Source organism: Carassius carassius, chromosome 47, assembly GCF_963082965.1.
Source record: "Carassius carassius chromosome 47, fCarCar2.1, whole genome shotgun sequence".
In the NCBI taxonomy this organism is placed as follows: Eukaryota; Metazoa; Chordata; class Actinopteri; order Cypriniformes; family Cyprinidae; genus Carassius; species Carassius carassius.
In genome coordinates, this window is record NC_081801.1 from 8430459 (window position 1) to 8449566 (window position 19108).

General features: G+C 39.0%; 1 protein-coding gene across 2 annotated transcripts; it reads left to right on the plus strand.

Annotated features, from left to right (window-relative positions):
• Window positions 1-1185: 1185 nt before the first annotated feature.
• Window positions 1186-19079, plus strand: LOC132130976 (hamartin-like). 2 transcript variants are annotated; one of them, XM_059542885.1, is made up of 23 exons: window positions 1186-1319; window positions 3293-3545; window positions 3708-3811; window positions 4885-5037; window positions 5130-5274; window positions 5457-5611; window positions 5839-5912; window positions 6007-6185; window positions 6533-6651; window positions 8812-8977; window positions 9101-9219; window positions 9603-9696; window positions 10640-10735; window positions 10870-11473; window positions 12381-12424; window positions 14099-14265; window positions 14454-14636; window positions 14794-14904; window positions 15076-15198; window positions 15286-15473; window positions 15658-15831; window positions 16734-16811; window positions 16842-19079. In XM_059542885.1, exons 2-23 carry the CDS (start codon window positions 3437-3439, stop codon window positions 17320-17322), a joined length of 3666 nt encoding a protein of 1221 aa, XP_059398868.1. In that variant the 5' UTR covers window positions 1186-1319; window positions 3293-3436; the 3' UTR covers window positions 17323-19079. The 2 variants fall into 2 exon arrangements, with proteins under 2 accessions (XP_059398868.1, XP_059398867.1); XM_059542884.1 differs by having other exon boundaries at window positions 16734-19079.
• The last annotated feature ends 29 nt before the right edge of the window (window positions 19080-19108 follow it).

Below are 19108 nucleotides of genomic sequence, written 5' to 3' on the forward strand. Positions count from 1 at the left end.
TCTGCTATTTTATATAATGTGTAGTGATTTAAAATGACAGCTTGTAATCTCAAGTTTAATATAGCCTACACAAATAAAATTAATAATAAAGTAAATATAAAAGAACTAAGACAAGTGAAACTAATGGCAAAAAAATAAACCAATGACAAAAGCACACCACAGCATTACTAAAAATAACTAAGAATTAATTAAAATTAAGTCTATAATATAACTGATCCAAAATATTTTAGATATTTCAGAACAGAATTAAAACAGACACTCAGATCAGATCAGATATGAACAAGAAGGCATGGAAAACACCAATGTGAGTGTTGCAAACACTGAAAAATTAAGGCGTTATACCAATGTGTACTATTCTGAGGTAAAGAAGTCGCTGATGTAATTAAATTGAGGTCTAAGACCATAATGAACCACTAGAGGGACATCTCCACTAAAAAAACTAAACAAAAAAACAGGCTCGTCCATGACATTTAACCATTTGCTTGCATTTATTACAGGCCAGTTCCGTAGAAATATTTTTTCACTTCTTATATACATGCTCTTTCTAACCAGAGGCAAATATCAGCGTACAAAATGTTACATTTCTGAAAGATGAGATAATATAATGTTAGAAAGTGTTAGAAAGTGATGGATAAATTAGTGCAACGATCTTACCACAGTTTTCTTTTGTTTTAAAGTTCTCATGTGATTACATGATGACATAGATAATTAAATAATTTTCATTTTAGGTAGACTATCCCTTTACCGTATTATTTTAATCATAATTATTATTATTATTTTAAGTACCCTTTAACGTAAATAGTTTATTATTTGGATTTTAATATAGTTTTCTATTTTCTTCCTCACGCTTGCTTGCGTATGTATGTATGTATGTATGTATTTTTAGGGAAAATTACTTTTTAAATGTAATTGTTTAATAGCGTCTATGGCTGGGCAGATTCAGCGTCTGCGCTCATAGATATATATATATATATATACATATATATCTATGGTCTGCGCTCACCAACTCGAAAACCGCATTACAGAGCCCTGCATCCCTCCACCCTTCAGAAAAACAACTCGGCCTAACTGCAGGATTCTCTAAAACTTCCATACATGAATCTTGCTCCCGCCACAATACACTGTATATATAGATTATGACAGTTGTTAATTTCTGATAACATTCACGTCATATGTCAATGTTTTGCGTCCAGATACAGGCGTGTTTTTGAGCGCGCGGGGATTATTTCTCTTGCACAGTTGCGGATGGTGACCGCGCAGGGAAGGGTTGTGAGGTGTTCAAGATGGCGGCGCCCTGTGGAGTTCAGTTGCTCTAACAGGTAAATAGGCTTATTAAACGATGTTTTTTGTGGTGATATTTTGACATCATACACAGCGACAGTCAGAATGTTAGATTTGCTCGCTCTTCAGTATTTTGTGCGCGTTATTGAGTCTCTCAGGCGCTATTTCTGATTTGCACTAAGCTTGTCGATAATAAGACTCTCTTGCCTAGGACTGTCAGTGTCAGTGAAATAATAGTCCCCAATGATTGTAACAGTTTCGAATTGAATCCCAATAAATCTCCGCGTGCATATGCACGAGTTTAAGAGGAAAGTTGAAATGCACGGGGAAATGTTTCATTTTGTTGGCGCATTTTTTGGAGACAGTCCCGCAGATTCTGGCCATTGTTCTCGTGCGCTGTTTACGCCTGTGGTCATTTCAACAGAGCTGCTGTCAGAGCATGCAGCCTAATCCACAACGTCTATCTGCACATGTGTGCACTGTTACTTTGCAGCATGCAAAGGTTGAAATATAGACATATGTTGTGGGATTTGCTGACTGTTGCACGCCCTTGCGTGTGTTTTTAAACAGAAATCCTTTCGCAGGCAAATAATGCAGTGCAGTCTCAAGCATTGCCTTATTTTTTTTTATTTTATGATCTTTGCATATCGGCGTTATTTGCACTGACTCGTATGTCTTGTAATTTAAGAACTTACTGTTGCAGTATATATATATGAAATTTTACATATATGCACAATGTTATGCTTAGAGTAGTGCTTTGTGTTTCATAACAGCTTTTAGTTTGGTTGAGAACTGGAATGGTCTCCAGCGAGGAGACAGTGTCCTAGCAGTTGTTCATGTTGCATGTTTGACTGTCAGCTTGAGGTTTGTGTTACTGTCAAAAATAAGCTAGTCAGGATGTAGGTTTAGACCCAAATCTGAAGGAAGTTATTGCTGTGGGAACGTGGCAGACCTTTTGGCATCAAATTCAAAGAAGAATATCTATTATAGTGGGAAGACAATGTCCTGATAATCTGCCTTTAAACATTGGGGCTAGTGTGAGAGTCTTGTGTGCCAGTTGATGGAATTGTTACTAGCTGACACAGTTTTTTTTACCGCAGTTTGCATTTCTTGGTCATGTACATTTCTTTTTTTTTTTTTTTAATTCTTGGCCTTGCCAACTATTTATTCATTTATAATCATTCAGTAATCAACATTCATTTGTATTTCTATGAATACTGCTGATCTATTTTTCACCAAGGATGCTTTAAACGGATCAAAGGTGACAGTAAAGATATTTTTAATGGTACATAACATTTCTGTTTCAAATAAATGCTGTTCTTTAGAACTTTTTATTAATGAAAGAATACTGAAAAATTATATCATGGTTTGCACAAAAATATAAAGCATCACAACTGTTGCATCAACATTGGTAATGATAAGAAATGTTTCTTGAGCTCCAAATCAGCTTATTAGAATGGCGACTGAAAATTCATCTTTGCTGTCACATGAAAAAATTAAATAAAAACCAATAGTACATGCAAAAACTATTTCTTATAGTTTACCGTTTTAGCCCTTAACATGCTCCTTTATCGCTCCATTCAGAGTTAAAACTCGCTGCTTAACTTATTTTCACTGCTCTTGTGTTGTGTAGTATATTCTTATTGGTCTTATTATGAGTTTTATTGACTATATTAATGCGTTGACCTGATGTTGTCAGGCGGCTGTGACGACTGCTGACTTTTGTCACGTCTGTGCAAGAACAGGTCGCACGCAACATGTGAATCTTGAATGCCTCAGAATCTGTTGGGTTTGTTTTTTTACTCTCCTGGAGGGGTCAGCCCACATTACCACTGCTGATGTTTATGATGGCATAATTCTGTGGGAATTTTCCTGCACATCTTGCAGTGCTTTACTCCCTCTCAATTGGAAAGTTTACTTAAAGGTAGAAACTGCAAAATGTTCTCATGGATATTTCATGGAGACAGGTGTTTCTAGACAACTGATGCAAGTCCTCAAATGTGTTTTGCAGTTGTGCCTGGAGACTGTATCGACGGGCGGCTCAGGGACCCCTCCAGGCTGGACAACACACGGGACGTCGTGAGAGTGACGTCCAAGAGGTCAGGGCCTAGACATACACCCTAGAGACACCCGCCTCCGAACCCTCCATACCACCATGTCCAGGGAACAGCTCAATGTGGGGGACCTGCTTCCTCTGCTGGAGACCTCTGACCTCCGCCAGCTGGATGAGATCAAGGGCCTTCTCAATGAACACCTCAGCACAGGTCCAGCCGAATACTGTTAGCAGAGGCAGCCTCTGGAACATTTACCCAGTTCTTGTGTTGAATTTTTAAACTTCTCGATGTTTGCTACAGGATCCATATTATAATTCCTTGCAGTGTTTTATTGCATGACTGACAGTATAAAAATGGACTCGTGTTTTGCAGATCGAGGGTCTGTGCTGATGAACGGCTTGGTGGATTATTTCCTGGAGACCAACTCCGCCCAGGCAGTGCACATCCTGTCCTCAGTGAGGGAGCCACACGATAAGGTGACTGACAGCCCACTGATTTTTCTGCTTTGCTTCTCACACAGTATAAACTTGCTACCCAGAAGAGAATGTTCTCAGTCTTTTTCTGGATCTTTTCAGTGTTTCTCACTGGGTTTTCTGCCAAATTAAAAGCGTGATAGTATAACCTTTGAAAATTAATATTAGCATTGTAATTTACGGTTATGCAATGTTGTTTAATATTTTTACAATAAAAATGATCATCACTATTTTAGTTGGAATGTGACCTATGTTAACCGAAAAGGAGATTTATAAATTATTTTAAACCAAAAACATAATTTTAATTTTGACATGAAATCAACTTTTTTGGAAATAAAATCAGCTACTTGTATTGAGAGAAAAAAATAAAGATAAACAATTATTTTGTTTAAATGATTATTCTTAGAATTTGTTTAAGAATTACAAGTAGTAACTTGAGTACAGTTAAAAGTTATTCTTTTATATCTTAGCTGTAAAGAAAATAAACCCAAGAGTGAACATTTTTCAAGGTTTCCCAGATCATTCAGCCCTAAAAGCATGGTTTGCACTCAAAATGTTTTCACAGTAAATGTATATATTTTTTTAAAAATAAAATAAAAATGAATATATCAGTAAATCAGCCTTTTAAATGATTTTTTTTTTGCAGGTGCACTAACACTACAAAATCAACCCCAATCATTCTAGAATTATAAATAGTTTCCAAATAGAACTATTCAAATCACATGGTGAAAATTATTTTTTTATGTCATAATATATATCTCATTGTAATTTTTTCCCAATATCTTGCAGTCCAAATTAGTTAGTACTATATTACTATTAATGCAAATATTAAACACTTGACCATGTGAGCACATAATGTAGGTGTGTTTATATGCGACCAGCCCACATTCTTAGAGTAAAAAAAACAACAACTGTGAAATCTGAACAAATTTAATTATATCTTTAAGGATTATAACTACAGTATTTAATTTCATTCATATTTGATAACAGTAATAAATGTCTTGGGCAGAGAACACATTAACAGCCGTTCTGAGTCTTGTCTATAAGATGACTCATCAGTGTTGTCTATTTCTCAGCACCTTTTTGATAAAATGAATGAATGCATGGCTAAAGCCCCCTGTCGCCTGCCCACCCTCACTCTACTGGGGCACGTAGTCCGTAAGCAGCCGTCTTGGATCCACAAGATTTCTCGCTATCCACTGCTGCTATCTCTCCTTAAATGCCTCAAGGTAAGCTGATAATGTGAATGATCTCTCACATATGCCTCTTGTTATTGTATCTTGTAACCTACAGTGTACATGTGATAATTTGTATGTTACAGACAGACACAGACGTTGTGGTTCTGATAACTGGAGTCCTGGTGCTCATCATACTATTACCCATGATTCCCCAAGCTGGCAAGCAGCATCTCTATGATTTTTTTGATATCTTTGGCCGTCTGGCTTCTTGGAACCTGAGAAACCCAGGTAAGATATAAATACTGTTATATCCCTGAGGAATATATTGAAAAGCTCTGGATGGTTTTAGTCTCCCACAGAAATCCAAAAATATTACGAGAAATCTTATTGCAAATGATTTCATTTGCAATAACATGCCTCATAATATTTTTGGATGGTTAACTAGCTGTGTGATCAATCTCTATTGACAGGTCACGTTCCGGAGGTTTATCTCATCCACCTGCACGCAAGTGTCTACTCGCTCTTCCATCGGCTGTATGGGATGTATCCCTGCAATTTTGTGTCTTACTTGCGCTCCCATTACAGCATGAAGGAGAACGTAGACACTTTTGAGGAGGTGGTCAAGGTGAGCTGTCAGTCATAGCTTGGCCAGGAGGTTTGCCAAAAACATGAGATTTAAAATATTCCAATGATTTTCCATAGAATTGTATAATGAGGGGATCCATAACCGGTAAATGTCAAGCTCCTATGCACTAGTGGTTGTGGCTTCTGGCTAATAAGTGAGGGTGTGATTTTTAGTCAAATATGACTGAAGGTGTTTATGTTGTATTTATGTCTGTGTATATGTTACAGCCCATGCTTGAACATGTCAGAATACATCCTGAATTAGTGACTGGAACCAAGGACCATGAACTAGATCCCAGCCGGTGAGGAAATCATGACACTTGACGCTTTAAATGCATAAACCATGAGCGTAACAGTCACCATTTATCTATCATTTGGTCTCTTTTCTCTCTTTAGGTGGAAGAAATTCGAAATCCATGATATCGTTATTGAGTGTGCCAAAGTCTCTCTGGACCCAAGGGAGGCGTCCTGCGAAGAGGGCTATGCCAGCATGCCTGAGCATTTCTGTGCTCATCTACAACAACGTCCGGCTGATTGCACTGCCAGCCCTTACGGTGACTTCCACAGTAGCTACGGTAACACTCTCATCCTGTCTGAATGAATTCTTCAAACTCAGCATACAGCAAAATAGCACTTTTCAAGGTTTTTTTTTTCTATCCTAGAGATGGTGATGTGGCTATATAAATAGATTTATAATTTAGAAAAACAGATTTTCTGCTAGTAATTGCAAGGTCATGAGTTTGTCTTAAATACACAGCTGAATAATAGCATATGCCATATTTATAAAATGTAATAGGAAATTAAGCTAGGCAAGATAAAAACTAGCATGTTAATTCAGTCACAGTCTATTTTCAGGCAACCTCTGTTTTTGTAGCAGTGTCAGGATGTTTTTTGTGGACGTTATTTTTCTGTACTTTTCCAGGAAGTTCTTCCTCGACTCATTTCTCCACCCCTCGTCAGCCTGTCGTCCCTCCCTTGGCCCTGTCCTCTTTCTCAGGGACTCAGCCCCCCTATCGCAGCCCCACTGGTACCCGTCGGCAGGTGAGAGTCCACCATGCTCTCAAATCTACAATCCTGTTCTTAGTTTGCAGATTAGGATTTGTTGGTTTTAGCAGCCGAGTTGCAATATTGGAGCATGAGTTTGGTGTGGAACTACCTGTTTGAATCCAGTGACTCCGGGTTGGCACACTAGTTTGTGAAGCAGCACCAGTGCAGGAATCGGCATCTGCTTCCCTCCCTCTTGTTGTTTTTTGTCCGCTTGTCAGCTGTTGTCCATAAATCACCCATCCCTGAACCCCTCCCTTCCCGCTGCACACGCAAGCTCCCCCTCCTTCTCCCATCGTGAATCATCTCCTTGTTCTCCAGGCAGGCTGAGGAGCTGAGAGGAAAGGAGGGGAGAGGTGTTGAGTCATTTCGGTGGGTATGCAGGGCTTAGCTGTCGCAGAAACGGTTGTCTTGATAATGTGAATGACGCTTGAGCTCTTTCTCCTAGCCTGTTTCCTCCCTTGATTCTGGTGTTCACTCCATAGCTTGAAAACAAATAGCATTGCATTTGTTTTCTAAATGAGCACAGTTGGTCACATGTTAATGTTTCTCTCACAATTCAAGATCATGTTCTGACAGTTTTGTTGTGATTTGGTAAATACTTTCTATTAGGGGTGCATTGATCTGGAAATTAGAGGATGATGCGAATAACAGTTATTTTAAAGGTCCCGTTCTTCGTGATCCCATGTTTTAAACTTTAGTTTGTGTGTAATGTTGTTGTTAGAGTATAAATAATATCTGTAAAATTCTAAAGCTCAAAGTTCAATGCCAAGCGAGATATTTTATTTAACAGAATTCGCCTACAAAAAACGACCTGTTTGGACTACATCCCTCTAGTTCCTGCAGTAAGGACGTCACTAAAACAGTTTTTCGACTAACCTCCGCCCACATCAATGCACAAATAGGGGGGCGTGGTCTTGTTGCGCTCCGACGGAGAAGAGGAATAGTTGCATTTGTTTTTGTCGCCATGTCGTCAAAACGCTGTTATTTTAATCTCGGAGTCCAATCATCTTTGTTTGGCCTTCCCAGGGACGCTGTACTTGGAGATTAATGGTTACAATTTATGTTTATCTCGGTTCCCGAAAATTATAATCCACATGTAAAACTATGTGCAGCACATTTTGCTGAGGACAGCTTTCTCAATCTGAATCAGTTTAATGCCGGATTCGCACAAAGATTATTCCTGAAAGATGGAGCAGTTCCCTCTTTGTCTGGAGAAGGCGTTGTTTATGGACCACAACCGGTAAGTTTATTTTATTATTTAAGTTGGTGCGTTTAACAGTTTCGGTAACTTATTACACAAAGGGCAATGCTGTTTAGCTTTGTTAACTACATGTTAGGCCTGTGCAAAAAAATCTAATGCGATTTTCATGCGCATCTCGTCAGTAAAAACACTCCTGTGATTAGAAGTACATCTCCAGCTCATGCTCCTGCCCACTTGCTTCTCAAAACTAGCCCAATCACGTTTCCAGGAGGGCAGCGTTGATCAGCTGCTGTCGAATCACAACACAAGAAAAACTGGCCCAATCAGAACCCGTTACGTATTTCTGAAGGAGGGACTTTATAGAACAAGGATGTCATCAGCCCGTTTTTATGACAGTGAAAACAGCGGCATACAGATAGGTGAATTGTGTGAAAAATACTGTTTATTTACACGCGAAACATGAACACATATTATATTGCACACTGTTAACACAATCAAAGCTTCAAAAAACATGAAAAACGAGACCTTTAAAACTGTAATTTGCTGATAGCCAGTGTTAATAAGTAAGCAAATAGAGCTCAGAGTGCAGCATCTCTTTAAATAGGAAAGTGCTTTTCAAGATCTAGTGCTCTTACAGAGTTAAACTTGAAGTTAGTGCTAGATGATCTCAATCTTAAAATAAGTACAAACATTTAAATATTGGCAATATTGGCTAATTTAAAAAAAAAATGGTATGGTATGGTGCCAATGAATTGTATTTTATTACACTTTTCACTATGCCTCATGCTGGCGCAAAATATACTAGACTGAAATTGCTGACAAAAGTTTTCACTTTGTGAACTGGTTGTTTTGGATGGATAAAGGATAAATCTATTAGATGCCATCTGATAATCACAAGATTCTGCATGAGCAGTCATGGGACTTATTCTGTGTGTGCTTGTGTTTATTTATAGAACTCCAGCTGTGAATTTAATGCCACATATGGCTTTAAGGATTCCCTCTGGAGCCCTTCCTCTCAGTGTGGCATGGCCACGCCCCCTTCCTCTCGTGGGATGTCACCAAACCCGGAATTGTCCCAGAGTGCCTCTCACCTATCAAGCCGCCTCTACAGCACACCTGGTGACTATACTATGCTTGTTCACAGTCAATATTGACATTTAGCATGTTGGCACGGGTAGGCACATCTGGGTCTCCGTTTCCTTAGGCACTAGTATGAATTTGGTCTTGTCATCTTCATTGTAGCAGGTGGAAAAGGCACCCCATCCTCGAGCACCCCTGCGGCCTCCTCACCTCCTCCCAGCCTCTCCGATGAGTTGTCCCCTGTGTCTCTGCCTCGCAGTACCGCCAGCCCACCATGCAAGGTACTTTTGTGGAGGATGACCATTTGTGTGGATCTGTAGTATTCCCTTAAAGTGATAGTTCACCCAAAAATGAAAATTCTGTTATAATTGACTCGTCAAAAACCTCTATGACTCTATTTTTCATTAGTAGAATCCAAAAAAGACATATTTTTAAAATTGTAAAAGATGAAAGTCAGCATGTTTTTGACATTTATTGTACCAAAATAGTTAAAACATTCTTTAATGATGACAGAATTTTCATTTTTGAGCGAACTATCCCTTTAAGCCTTCCTTAACTTGTAAAAACAAATCTGACTTTTTCAAAAAAAAATTAACAAGTTTGAGAAAGTTTTGCTTGTGTATAGTTTTACCATAAGCCATTTTAACTGTTATGTGCTCTTTAGGATGGTAGACCTGTCTTGGTCAGACAGGAGCCGGTCAGACAGGGGCTAGACAGAGAGCTTGAGAAAACTGGACCTGAAATGTTCAATCATAGAGGTATGTTACATGTAAGAATCACTCAAAACAAGAATTGTGTTTTGAAATTACCAACACAACAGCCTGACAAAAAATTTGAGGGTCAGTTCTCTTTAAAAAGTTAGTTTAATTATTTATTTAGACTTTGGTTAAAGGGTTAGTTGACCGGAAAATGAAAATTATGTCATGACTCAATCTTTTGTTCGTTATCTGGCTCGGCTCGGTGTTCATCTTCAGTTCTCTCTTCACAGCAGTTCAGTCAGTGTACTGTTTGAGTACATGAATTACTCCGGGATATTGGTTTATTTTAACTCAGAGGGAGTGTCAGCCACATTAAAAAAGTTAACAGCTTAAGTCATTTGTGGATTAATGCGCATTGGAGACGCGAACCGTTTAAAACGATTCAGTTCGATTTGGTGAACTGGTTCAAAAAGATCCGGTTACATCGAGTGATTCGTTCGCTAACCGGATATCACTAAACTGCAGTGTTTTGAACTCTCTCACAACAGATTATAAATGCATTAATTTATTGATGCTATACACAATATACTATTGGAGTCTTTTTCTGCCAAGGAATAAAAAAAAAAAGGTAAATGCGTCTTTTTATCTCATTCAAACTTTTTTTTCTCACAATTTTTTGTAAAAAAAAAGTCAGAATTACGAGAGAAATGTATGCTGAATTGAACAGTTCTGAGATTATGTCTTGCAATTCTGATATTTTTGTCCATCTCACAAGTGTGATTTTGTGTAATTGCGACTTTTAATCTTTTTTCCCTTGCAGTAATGAATTTATATCTCACATTATGAGATAAAATATATTTAAAGAATATTATTATAAAGATTTACCTTTTTAATTTTTTTCATCCCGTGGTGGAAACAAGCTTCCATAATATATTTAAGAAATTTTTTGTGAATGGGCCTGTAGATGTGTCATTATTAAGAATACGTCTTTTATCTGACCCAGATGGCAGAGGTGAGAACATGCCCATGACCCTGACCGAGCTCTCTGTGTACATGAAAGAGCAAGAACAAGAGAGGATCGAGAAAGAGCGAGAGGACGGTATGAACTAGCACTCAGCGGTTGTGTGTGGCTTTTGAGTTGCTTCATACCAGTTGTGTCTTTTCCTGACAGACTATCTAAACCAGTACGCTCTGGAAATGTCCTTATATAATTTTCTATCTTGATTCTCTCAGCTGCCATCACAGAGGAGCTTGTAAAGTTAACCGAGGAAAAGCAGGATTTAGCTGGCCCTCGGGGCTTTGACTCTCCATTTTTCAGCACCACAGAGACCCTGACCGGAGCGCAAGAGAAACCACTGCCCTCTTCTATCCTTGGGAGCTCGACTAGAGACCCTAACACTGCAATCTCCACGCCAGACAAGACCGAGATCACTCCTGGGGACAGAGGCAGAGTCAGCAGAGGCCCATCCCAGGAGCATCCCTGCTCCTTCCAGCCAGTGTTCATGCCCATCGAGCACCAAATGCATAGCCAACTTCATCAGAGCCCCTCTGCACCAGAGGATGAGGCCCTTAAATATGGCTTGTCCTCCCCGAGCCCATTCAAGGCACCACCCCTGCCGTATGAGGCTCTGTTTGACCTGGCCCTGCCTCGGGCAGCCTCTCTCTTTGTGGGGAGGAAGACCTCAGAGATTGTGCAGAGAAAAGCCTGGGAGAGGATACAGAGAGGTGATGTGGACAAACAAGGGGAGGAGGGGGGTGCAGTGTCTGCCTCCCCCTTGGAGGTGCTGGATCGCCTCGTGCAGCAGGGCGGTGACGCCCATGACAAAGTGTTAAAGAGGTAAGCCTTTTGCTTTCAAGGTTTGCAATAACTCTTGTCATTGCCTGTGGTCATGGGGCTTGGTGGTTAAAGATCTGAGCTTACAATCAAAAGGTTGAAGGTTCGAACCCTGCAGGGCATTAAAATGAAACGAAACTTCTCTCATCCTTGGTTAGATTTAAATAAAAGCCTAATTTAAATCTCTTCATCATAGAAATTGATTGTATCTCTTCACAAGACTTGGATTAAGCTGCTTGGATTTATGTGGTTTAATTTAGCAATGCCTTCATAACCTTCATTAAGTTCATCCAAAATAATGACCTCATAGCTACATGCTAACAACAAACCGGAACATCTTAGCAATCAAATAGCAACTAGCTAACAATTTCTCAGAACTCCTTCCTCGTGATGAGGAGGTTTATGCCCAACAAGAATAACAAATTTTCTTCAGAATATGTAAACAATCTAGTTTATTTTACAGTTTCCAAACTAGAAAACTTGTGAAAGGGCTACTGGTGTTGCTCTGAGGCTCTTTCTTTTAGGAAAACTGGGTCAGACTAGTTGCATATTTGCTTACTAACTCGCTCTCACACAGAAACAACTGTCTGCATTGTCCTGTGTCACATCCACTGCCACGCAAATCAGTCCACAGCGCAACAGCAGAGCCTGTGTTAACAGAACACAATCAGAGCTCTTTCTCTCTCCTCCTGCCCTGCACAGGCCTTACTAGAAGACACATAATTGAGTTGGGTTACTGGGCTCACACAAATTGAGGTGTTTTGGCTCTGGTCAGAGAGGGTTCTGTGTGGAAAGGCTTCCTCTGCCAGAATAGCAGTTTGTCCGAAATTATTGTCACATTGCCACTGACCTTGTTGATCCTGTGTTTTCTCCCTTCCTTTTCTTCCAACACTTCCACAATCGCTGTCAGATTGCCTCTGCCAAGCAAGTCAGCTGACTGGACACACTTTGGAGGTAAACAACATTACATGAGCACACAATCGTTGCTTGTGCAAAAGTAGTTCTTTCAGAGTGCAGAGAAACAGTGTGAACTTGAAGTAATTGTTTCCATTTAGAAATCTACTCAGGGCGGACACTTTGGTTGTGCAATAAGTAAATTGTAGATGAAAAATATACCTATGAAAAGATTTTTTCTAATCAAAGCACCTTTATTTACATGGCCATTTATACAAAACAGATTGTTTCAAAGCAGCTTCACATTAATAAACAGTTTTATCAAATATGAAAAAAAAAATCTAATTCTGCTGTAAAGGATCTCTAAGAAAGACAGTAGTATCATTAATCAGCTCATGCTGATTCTACATTAGTGTTAATACCTGAAAGCCTTTTTACAGGTGCATCTCAATAGACATGTGCCAGTATTCGGTAACGCGACATATCACGGTAATGAATATGCACAATGCTGTTATCATAGGCACTTCTAAATACTGTGAATAATGATATATTACAAATAATTCCGAATTTGGAATGCATTTTAAGAATACTATTCCCATAAAAATGCACAACACCGCTGTATGCTGCGTGTGCGCTCCGATGTAAACAAGCACGCATGAGAAGCACATTGGGGAACATGTGAGATGCGCTGAATGAAAGCACATTCACTCTCTGACAGCAGATGGCGCTAAACTGCAGAAAATGCATCCCTTACCCTGCAAGCCCCATAAATAATGCAGCTGCTACTTTCTAAAACATATTGGAATCATTTTAAATTGCCATTCAGATTTGTGTATTCGCTATGATGTTCATCACAGTGCCAAATACTTAAGTATTTAGACTTAATAGGCTATTTATTAAAAAAAAAAAAAAAATTATATATATATATAATTTTTTTTCCTTAATTTTAATCTGGACTACTACATGCCCTAGATATTTTGGTTGAAAATGTTTTGATTCTTAATTGTTAATTCACATTAGGACTTCATTAGTTAACATTACTTAATTCATTAGTTAACATAAACTGCCAATGGAAAATTCTTCTGAACATTCGTTTATCTCAGGTATTCTGATATTTATAACACGTTGTTAAAGTCTAACGTAGCAACTGTTTTATTTAATGAGCTAACATGAACTAAGACTTGTATTTTTTAACAAAGATTAATAACTTCTGTAGCAAATGTAGCTATTGCTCATTGTGAATGCTAATGGTTAACTAATGAGGTCTTATTGTAAAGTGATACCTATGGGTCTTTTGCACTTTAATCTGTGTAAAACTTTTCACTTTATATATTTTTCTGTATTGCGTTATTGTATTTAAATCTTCAGTTATTTTTGTTATAGGAAAAAAGTTATTTAACCTGTTATACTGTATTATGACCAGTGAATAGTGGATAGATATTGAATTGGAGGGTTTTTGTTAAATGTGAGCCAAAATCATCCCATTTAAAAGACTTTAACTACTTCAGTCTGTGTGCACTGAATTTATTAAAAACATGAGTTTCACAATTTGATTTGAATTACTGAAATAAATGAACGTTTCCACGACATTCTAATTTATTGAGATGCACCTGTATGTGTATGAGACCTGCAAAATGCAACAATTTTAATGCTTAAGAAAAAAAAAGCATGTACTGTTTGTATAATGTATGAGTTATGCAGAAATCTTTTTTAGTTTTATTTTGTAATGCACAGGTTCTGCTCCTCTGGACGAGCTGCACACACTGCGCAGTCAGCTGCTGCTGTTACACAACCAGCTCCTGTACGAGCGCTACAAGCGAGAGCAGCACGCCGTACGCAACCGACGCCTGCTTCGGCGCATCATCAATGCCACCGCACTCGAGGAGCAGAATAACGCCATGGTAACCTCAGCTTAGAGTCATGATCTGTGGGACAACATTCAGTTTGACTCTTCTGTCACTAGATATAAAATGGTGAACTGTGAAATGTTTTCTTTTTGGCAAGCCTGGTTTGGTGGTACCTGATATTTACCTTGACCACTAGAGGACAGCAGATGCAGTTGATTGTATGCATGTGTTTGTTTATACAGAAGGACCAGCTGAACCTACAGAGTGTAGATATCATCTCTTTACGAGAGAGCCTGCAGGTAGAGCAGCAGAGATACCGGCAACTCTGGGACGACCGAGAGACTGTGGTTACATGCCTGCACAGTCAGATACGCCAGCTACAACAGGCCAGAGATGACTACTACACCAAAAACCAGGAGTTACAGGTGCTAATCAGTTTATATTATTTTATTTTTCAAATCTTTCTAACTTCAAACCTCAAAGCTGTAGTGTGTGCAATTTAAAAGGAAATGAGATGGCCATGACATCGCAGTTTAGAATCAGTTTGATTATTTTATTATGCACCTGTCATCCTCCAATCAGAGTAAACTACAAGAATGCCAAAAGCGAATAGGTGAGATGGAGGCGGAGCTTCAGAAGGCAAACAACAAGGTGTGCCACACAGGGCACCTGCTGAACCAGCTCACTGCCAAGGTAAAAAGAATCACCCTGTCTCCTGAGCTCCAAAAAGAGCCAATCCCATATCTTTCAGTCCATTTGAGTCTATTTTTCGAAGTAAATTATCATTTGTAAATTTGGTGTGAATGTTCCCTTTAAATATTTTGAGTACGCTGTGTATCTTCCTTTAATTTGTCCTTTCTTCAGTTGTCATCGAGTGAAAGTATTCAGCAGCAGTTGAGTTTTCTGAATAAGCAGCTGCTGCTGCTAGGAGAAGCACATAAACTGTGTGTTCAGGAGCTCCATCAGGCCGGACCAGATAATAGCAAGGTACAAGTAAAAAGAGCAAGAGTGTCTCTTTCATCTTTGCGATTTATGTCATATTCATCTCTGTATTTGTCCACTTTTCTCTTGTAGGAGGTGCAGATGTTGCAAACATCCTGGGGGAAAGAGACGGAGCGTCTAAAGCAGAATCTGTTACTTCAGAGCCAAAAGCTGGATGCTGCTCAGCAGAGAGTGGCAGAGCTGGAGACTCAACTTGCTAAGAAAGAGCACCTTATTGTAGAACAAAAGAAGTTTCTAGAAGATGTCAAGACTAAGGCCAAGTAAGATCTGTCTTGGTATATTTGAAGACTGTTTATAGCATGCTAACAACTTGTATTTACTGTACATTTATTGAATCTTTAAAGCACAAAGCTTCCCCCTTAGTTTTCTGTTATAGTATGCTTGCTTATTTAATTCCATCGTTTCATAATGTCTCACAATCTTTCTTATTTGCCTTTCACGTAGAGGGGAAGTGCAGGCCTCTGAAAGCAGATATCAGGCACAGAAGTGGGTAACTCTGGCTCTGCAGACTGAGCTTCTACAGCTCTACAGCAGGCTGGAATCAGAAGAGTCCTCTCCCATTGCTTCAGCCTTACCTACAGAGGGTGCCACTGAACCCCGCAGTTCCACCGAGCTCAGGTAAGGCTGATAACCAAAGTATCATTCAAATTATAAAAACTTTTGAAACAAAGATACCATTATCCAGTTCAGCATGCCACTATGTCTATGTTTCATGATATGCAGTTTGTGCTGTTGGGACTTCACATGACAGTTTGACTTTTACATTTTAAATTTGGATTCTTATATATATACACGTATATGATATGTATTTCTTTTTTTCATTATGGCCTAAATATTATATGTGTGATTTAATATTACACTTAACTTTATATGAAGATCGCCATTTGTGTTTATGTGTGTGAGTTTATATATATATATATATATATATATATATATTAAATTTAAATTAAATTAAAAATTAAATTTATGCATTAAGCAGACGCTTTTATCCAAAGCGACTTACAGTGCATTCAGTCTATCAATTTTTACCTATCATGTGTTCCCGGGGATTCGAACCCCCAAACTTGCTCTACCAATTGAGCTACAGGAACACACACATTATATATATATATATATATACACACACACACAGAGAGATAGATATATACAGTACATATACACACACAGTGATTTTTAAATGAATTAATTACAAATTTGAATATTATGACGTGCTGTATACTGTATGTGAATGATTTAGCTTATTCAAATATTTCATGCTTTTAAAATAGCTGTTTTCATGTTATGTTCATTTTAAGTTATGTAATAGCTATCTTCTCTCTTCAAATAACTTTATCTTTTTGCCTTAATTACTTAAAAACAAAAATAATAGGACACCATTTTCTGTTTTTGTGGCTTGTTATAAACGGGTCTGCTTGTGGGTTACAGAATAATTGTGCTTTCCCTGGCATATATCTCTTCATTTTTTATACTTAAAGTTCTTCTGATAGTGACTCTTTTTGTGGTTCTTTCTGGTGTCACAGTGTCATAGTGGTGGATGGTGCAGTAAAAACAGCCATCAAAGAAGATGCCAAGTCACCTCAGTCTCCACGCGGCAATGGCAGCACTTTTTTTCCAGTGCAGCTCAAGGCCAGCTCTTCCTTGGCCAACTCTGTAAACGGCAATCAAGACACTCCCCCACCTGTCCTAATGGAACCTCCCCCTCACCGTCCTCATTCCCCGCTGGGACCCCCAGGACCTTTGGTACCTTCTGACACTCCATTCACTGTAGGTTCCTACCCCAGTGCCAAGAGCTTTCTGGGTATGCGTGCAAGAGAGCTTTTCCGTAACAAAAGTGAGAGCCAGTGCGATGAGGACGAAGCCCCGCCTCCGCGTCTCACTGGCTTATCACAGGGCCTGAAAACTGAGCTCTGCGTGGAGCCGACAGCGAAGAGTACATACAGCTCCACCGCTGCGCAGAGCTTCATGCTCATCAGATCTGCTAAAGAAACCCAACCGGATGCTCAGAGAGCCAAAAACCGAGACCCGTTCCGCTCAAGATGCCCAGAGAGACCCAGGCAACAACCGTTAAGGATCATGGACTACAACGAAAGTCATCAGGAACACGGCTAAACTTATTGAAAAATGGTGAAAGACAGGGAGGTAGAGGATGGAGAGATGTGCGAATTTAGATTATTAGAACATAAGGCAAGACTCTTTCGATTTTCAGTGTTATCTGTCCCATTTCCACAAGCCGACAACAGGATTTGGAGCTAATAAATCAGTAAAACCTCCACTAAGATGGGACAAGTGGAAGGGATGGACTAAAACGACATGTATAGAAGTGGTCACAAAATGTCTTTTAGTTACCCCACGGTGTTGTTCGCCAGAAGTGTCACCGCTAAATCTTTTATTTGTTTTAGTTTTTTTGCTCATTTATCTGCTCCCTTTAACCAAGTAACTGTTGCAGCACATGGAAGCTTTGCATTTAGGCTGTTAGAAGCAATATAAATTGATTCATTTGCAGTAATGGTACAATGCTTACACCCTCGCAGCTCACCCGCACAGAGCTGAAGTGTGTGCTTGGATGCCAGGAGGCGGATGGTCGGTTGAATGGAAGCAGGAGTCAGTGTTTCTTTAAAGTCATCAGGTTTTACCTTTCAGACAAGTCAAGTGCATTTTCATGTGCTCAAATCATGTTTATCTTTACTACGTTTCTGTGTGTGTGTAAAAAGTCTGTTAGTCTGTGTGTGTGTTGAAAGAGATGGCCCGTATCCCAGACTTGATTCTGGGTTAAATTGCACTGTAAGTTGTTACTGATTATGGAAAGAAATATTTCACAGCCTTGGACAAGACTAAATCAGGATCCCAGAAATGATACAGCCTCGACATGTTTTTATATTTTTTTAATTATTTATTTTTTTTGTTCTCTTCTTTTTAGGTTTACAAGTATTACTATTGCTTTTAAAAGTTATAAAGCAACGTAAGCGAACAACGGCCATAGATTCGTGATTATTATCCACGACTAATCAAACCTATGAATCATATCCTCCTGTAATCTCTCTAAAACATCGCAAGTAAAATCTAGATGATGTAATGGCCATTTTAAAGCCTTATCCTATTAATAAATAAGTCAGACATCAGTAAAGGAATTGCTTTGACGATACTAACCTTCAGTCTCAAAGCTCAGTCATCGTATCTGCTCAAAACTCATAACTGATGATGATATGTATGATTTGTCTTTTACCCTCTCACTTCAGCGCACTGCAGATGTTCAATGTTATTATTGCTAAGTTTGCTTTCTGGGTGCCAAATACTCAATAAGACGATGACAGTATTCTGTAGAGCTTAAATGTACTGGTTTTTGTTCTATTATTCAAGCTCATCTGTTCTTCTTCTACTAGACCATATCAGTTTGGGGGGGTGAGTATAAGACCCAAGGTCTGTAAGTTGAGATGTTGTCCAGCTAAAAGTATATGTACTCTAGCGATAAGAGCTGAAAGATGCCAAGTAGACAGTGTAAAATATTCCTCAAAATGTCCATGTTGATAGTCAGATGTCATTTAGGAATTGCGGATGTGGTGGTCATACTCAAATTGTTCCCAAATCCTGTTGTCCCCTTGAAGTCTCTGCTGTTTCTTCTGCCTTGCTATCTAGAGCATGTACAACAATCCTCTTTTAATGTCAACAACAGAAACTATCAATTAACAAAATACAAGGTACAATCAGCGTGGAAGGAAAGGAACGTTTGAATTTGAGCTCTTTTGCTGGAGCGGAAAGTTCTGGGGTTTGTTGGGAAGGAAGGGGAGGTTGGAAAAGGTCCTTAAAGCAGTTGCTCGTGTTAACTGTGAATGACAAAAATAAAATTATCTTCAATGTTTTGCACTACAGATCGGGGGTTGTCTTGATTATTTTCCTC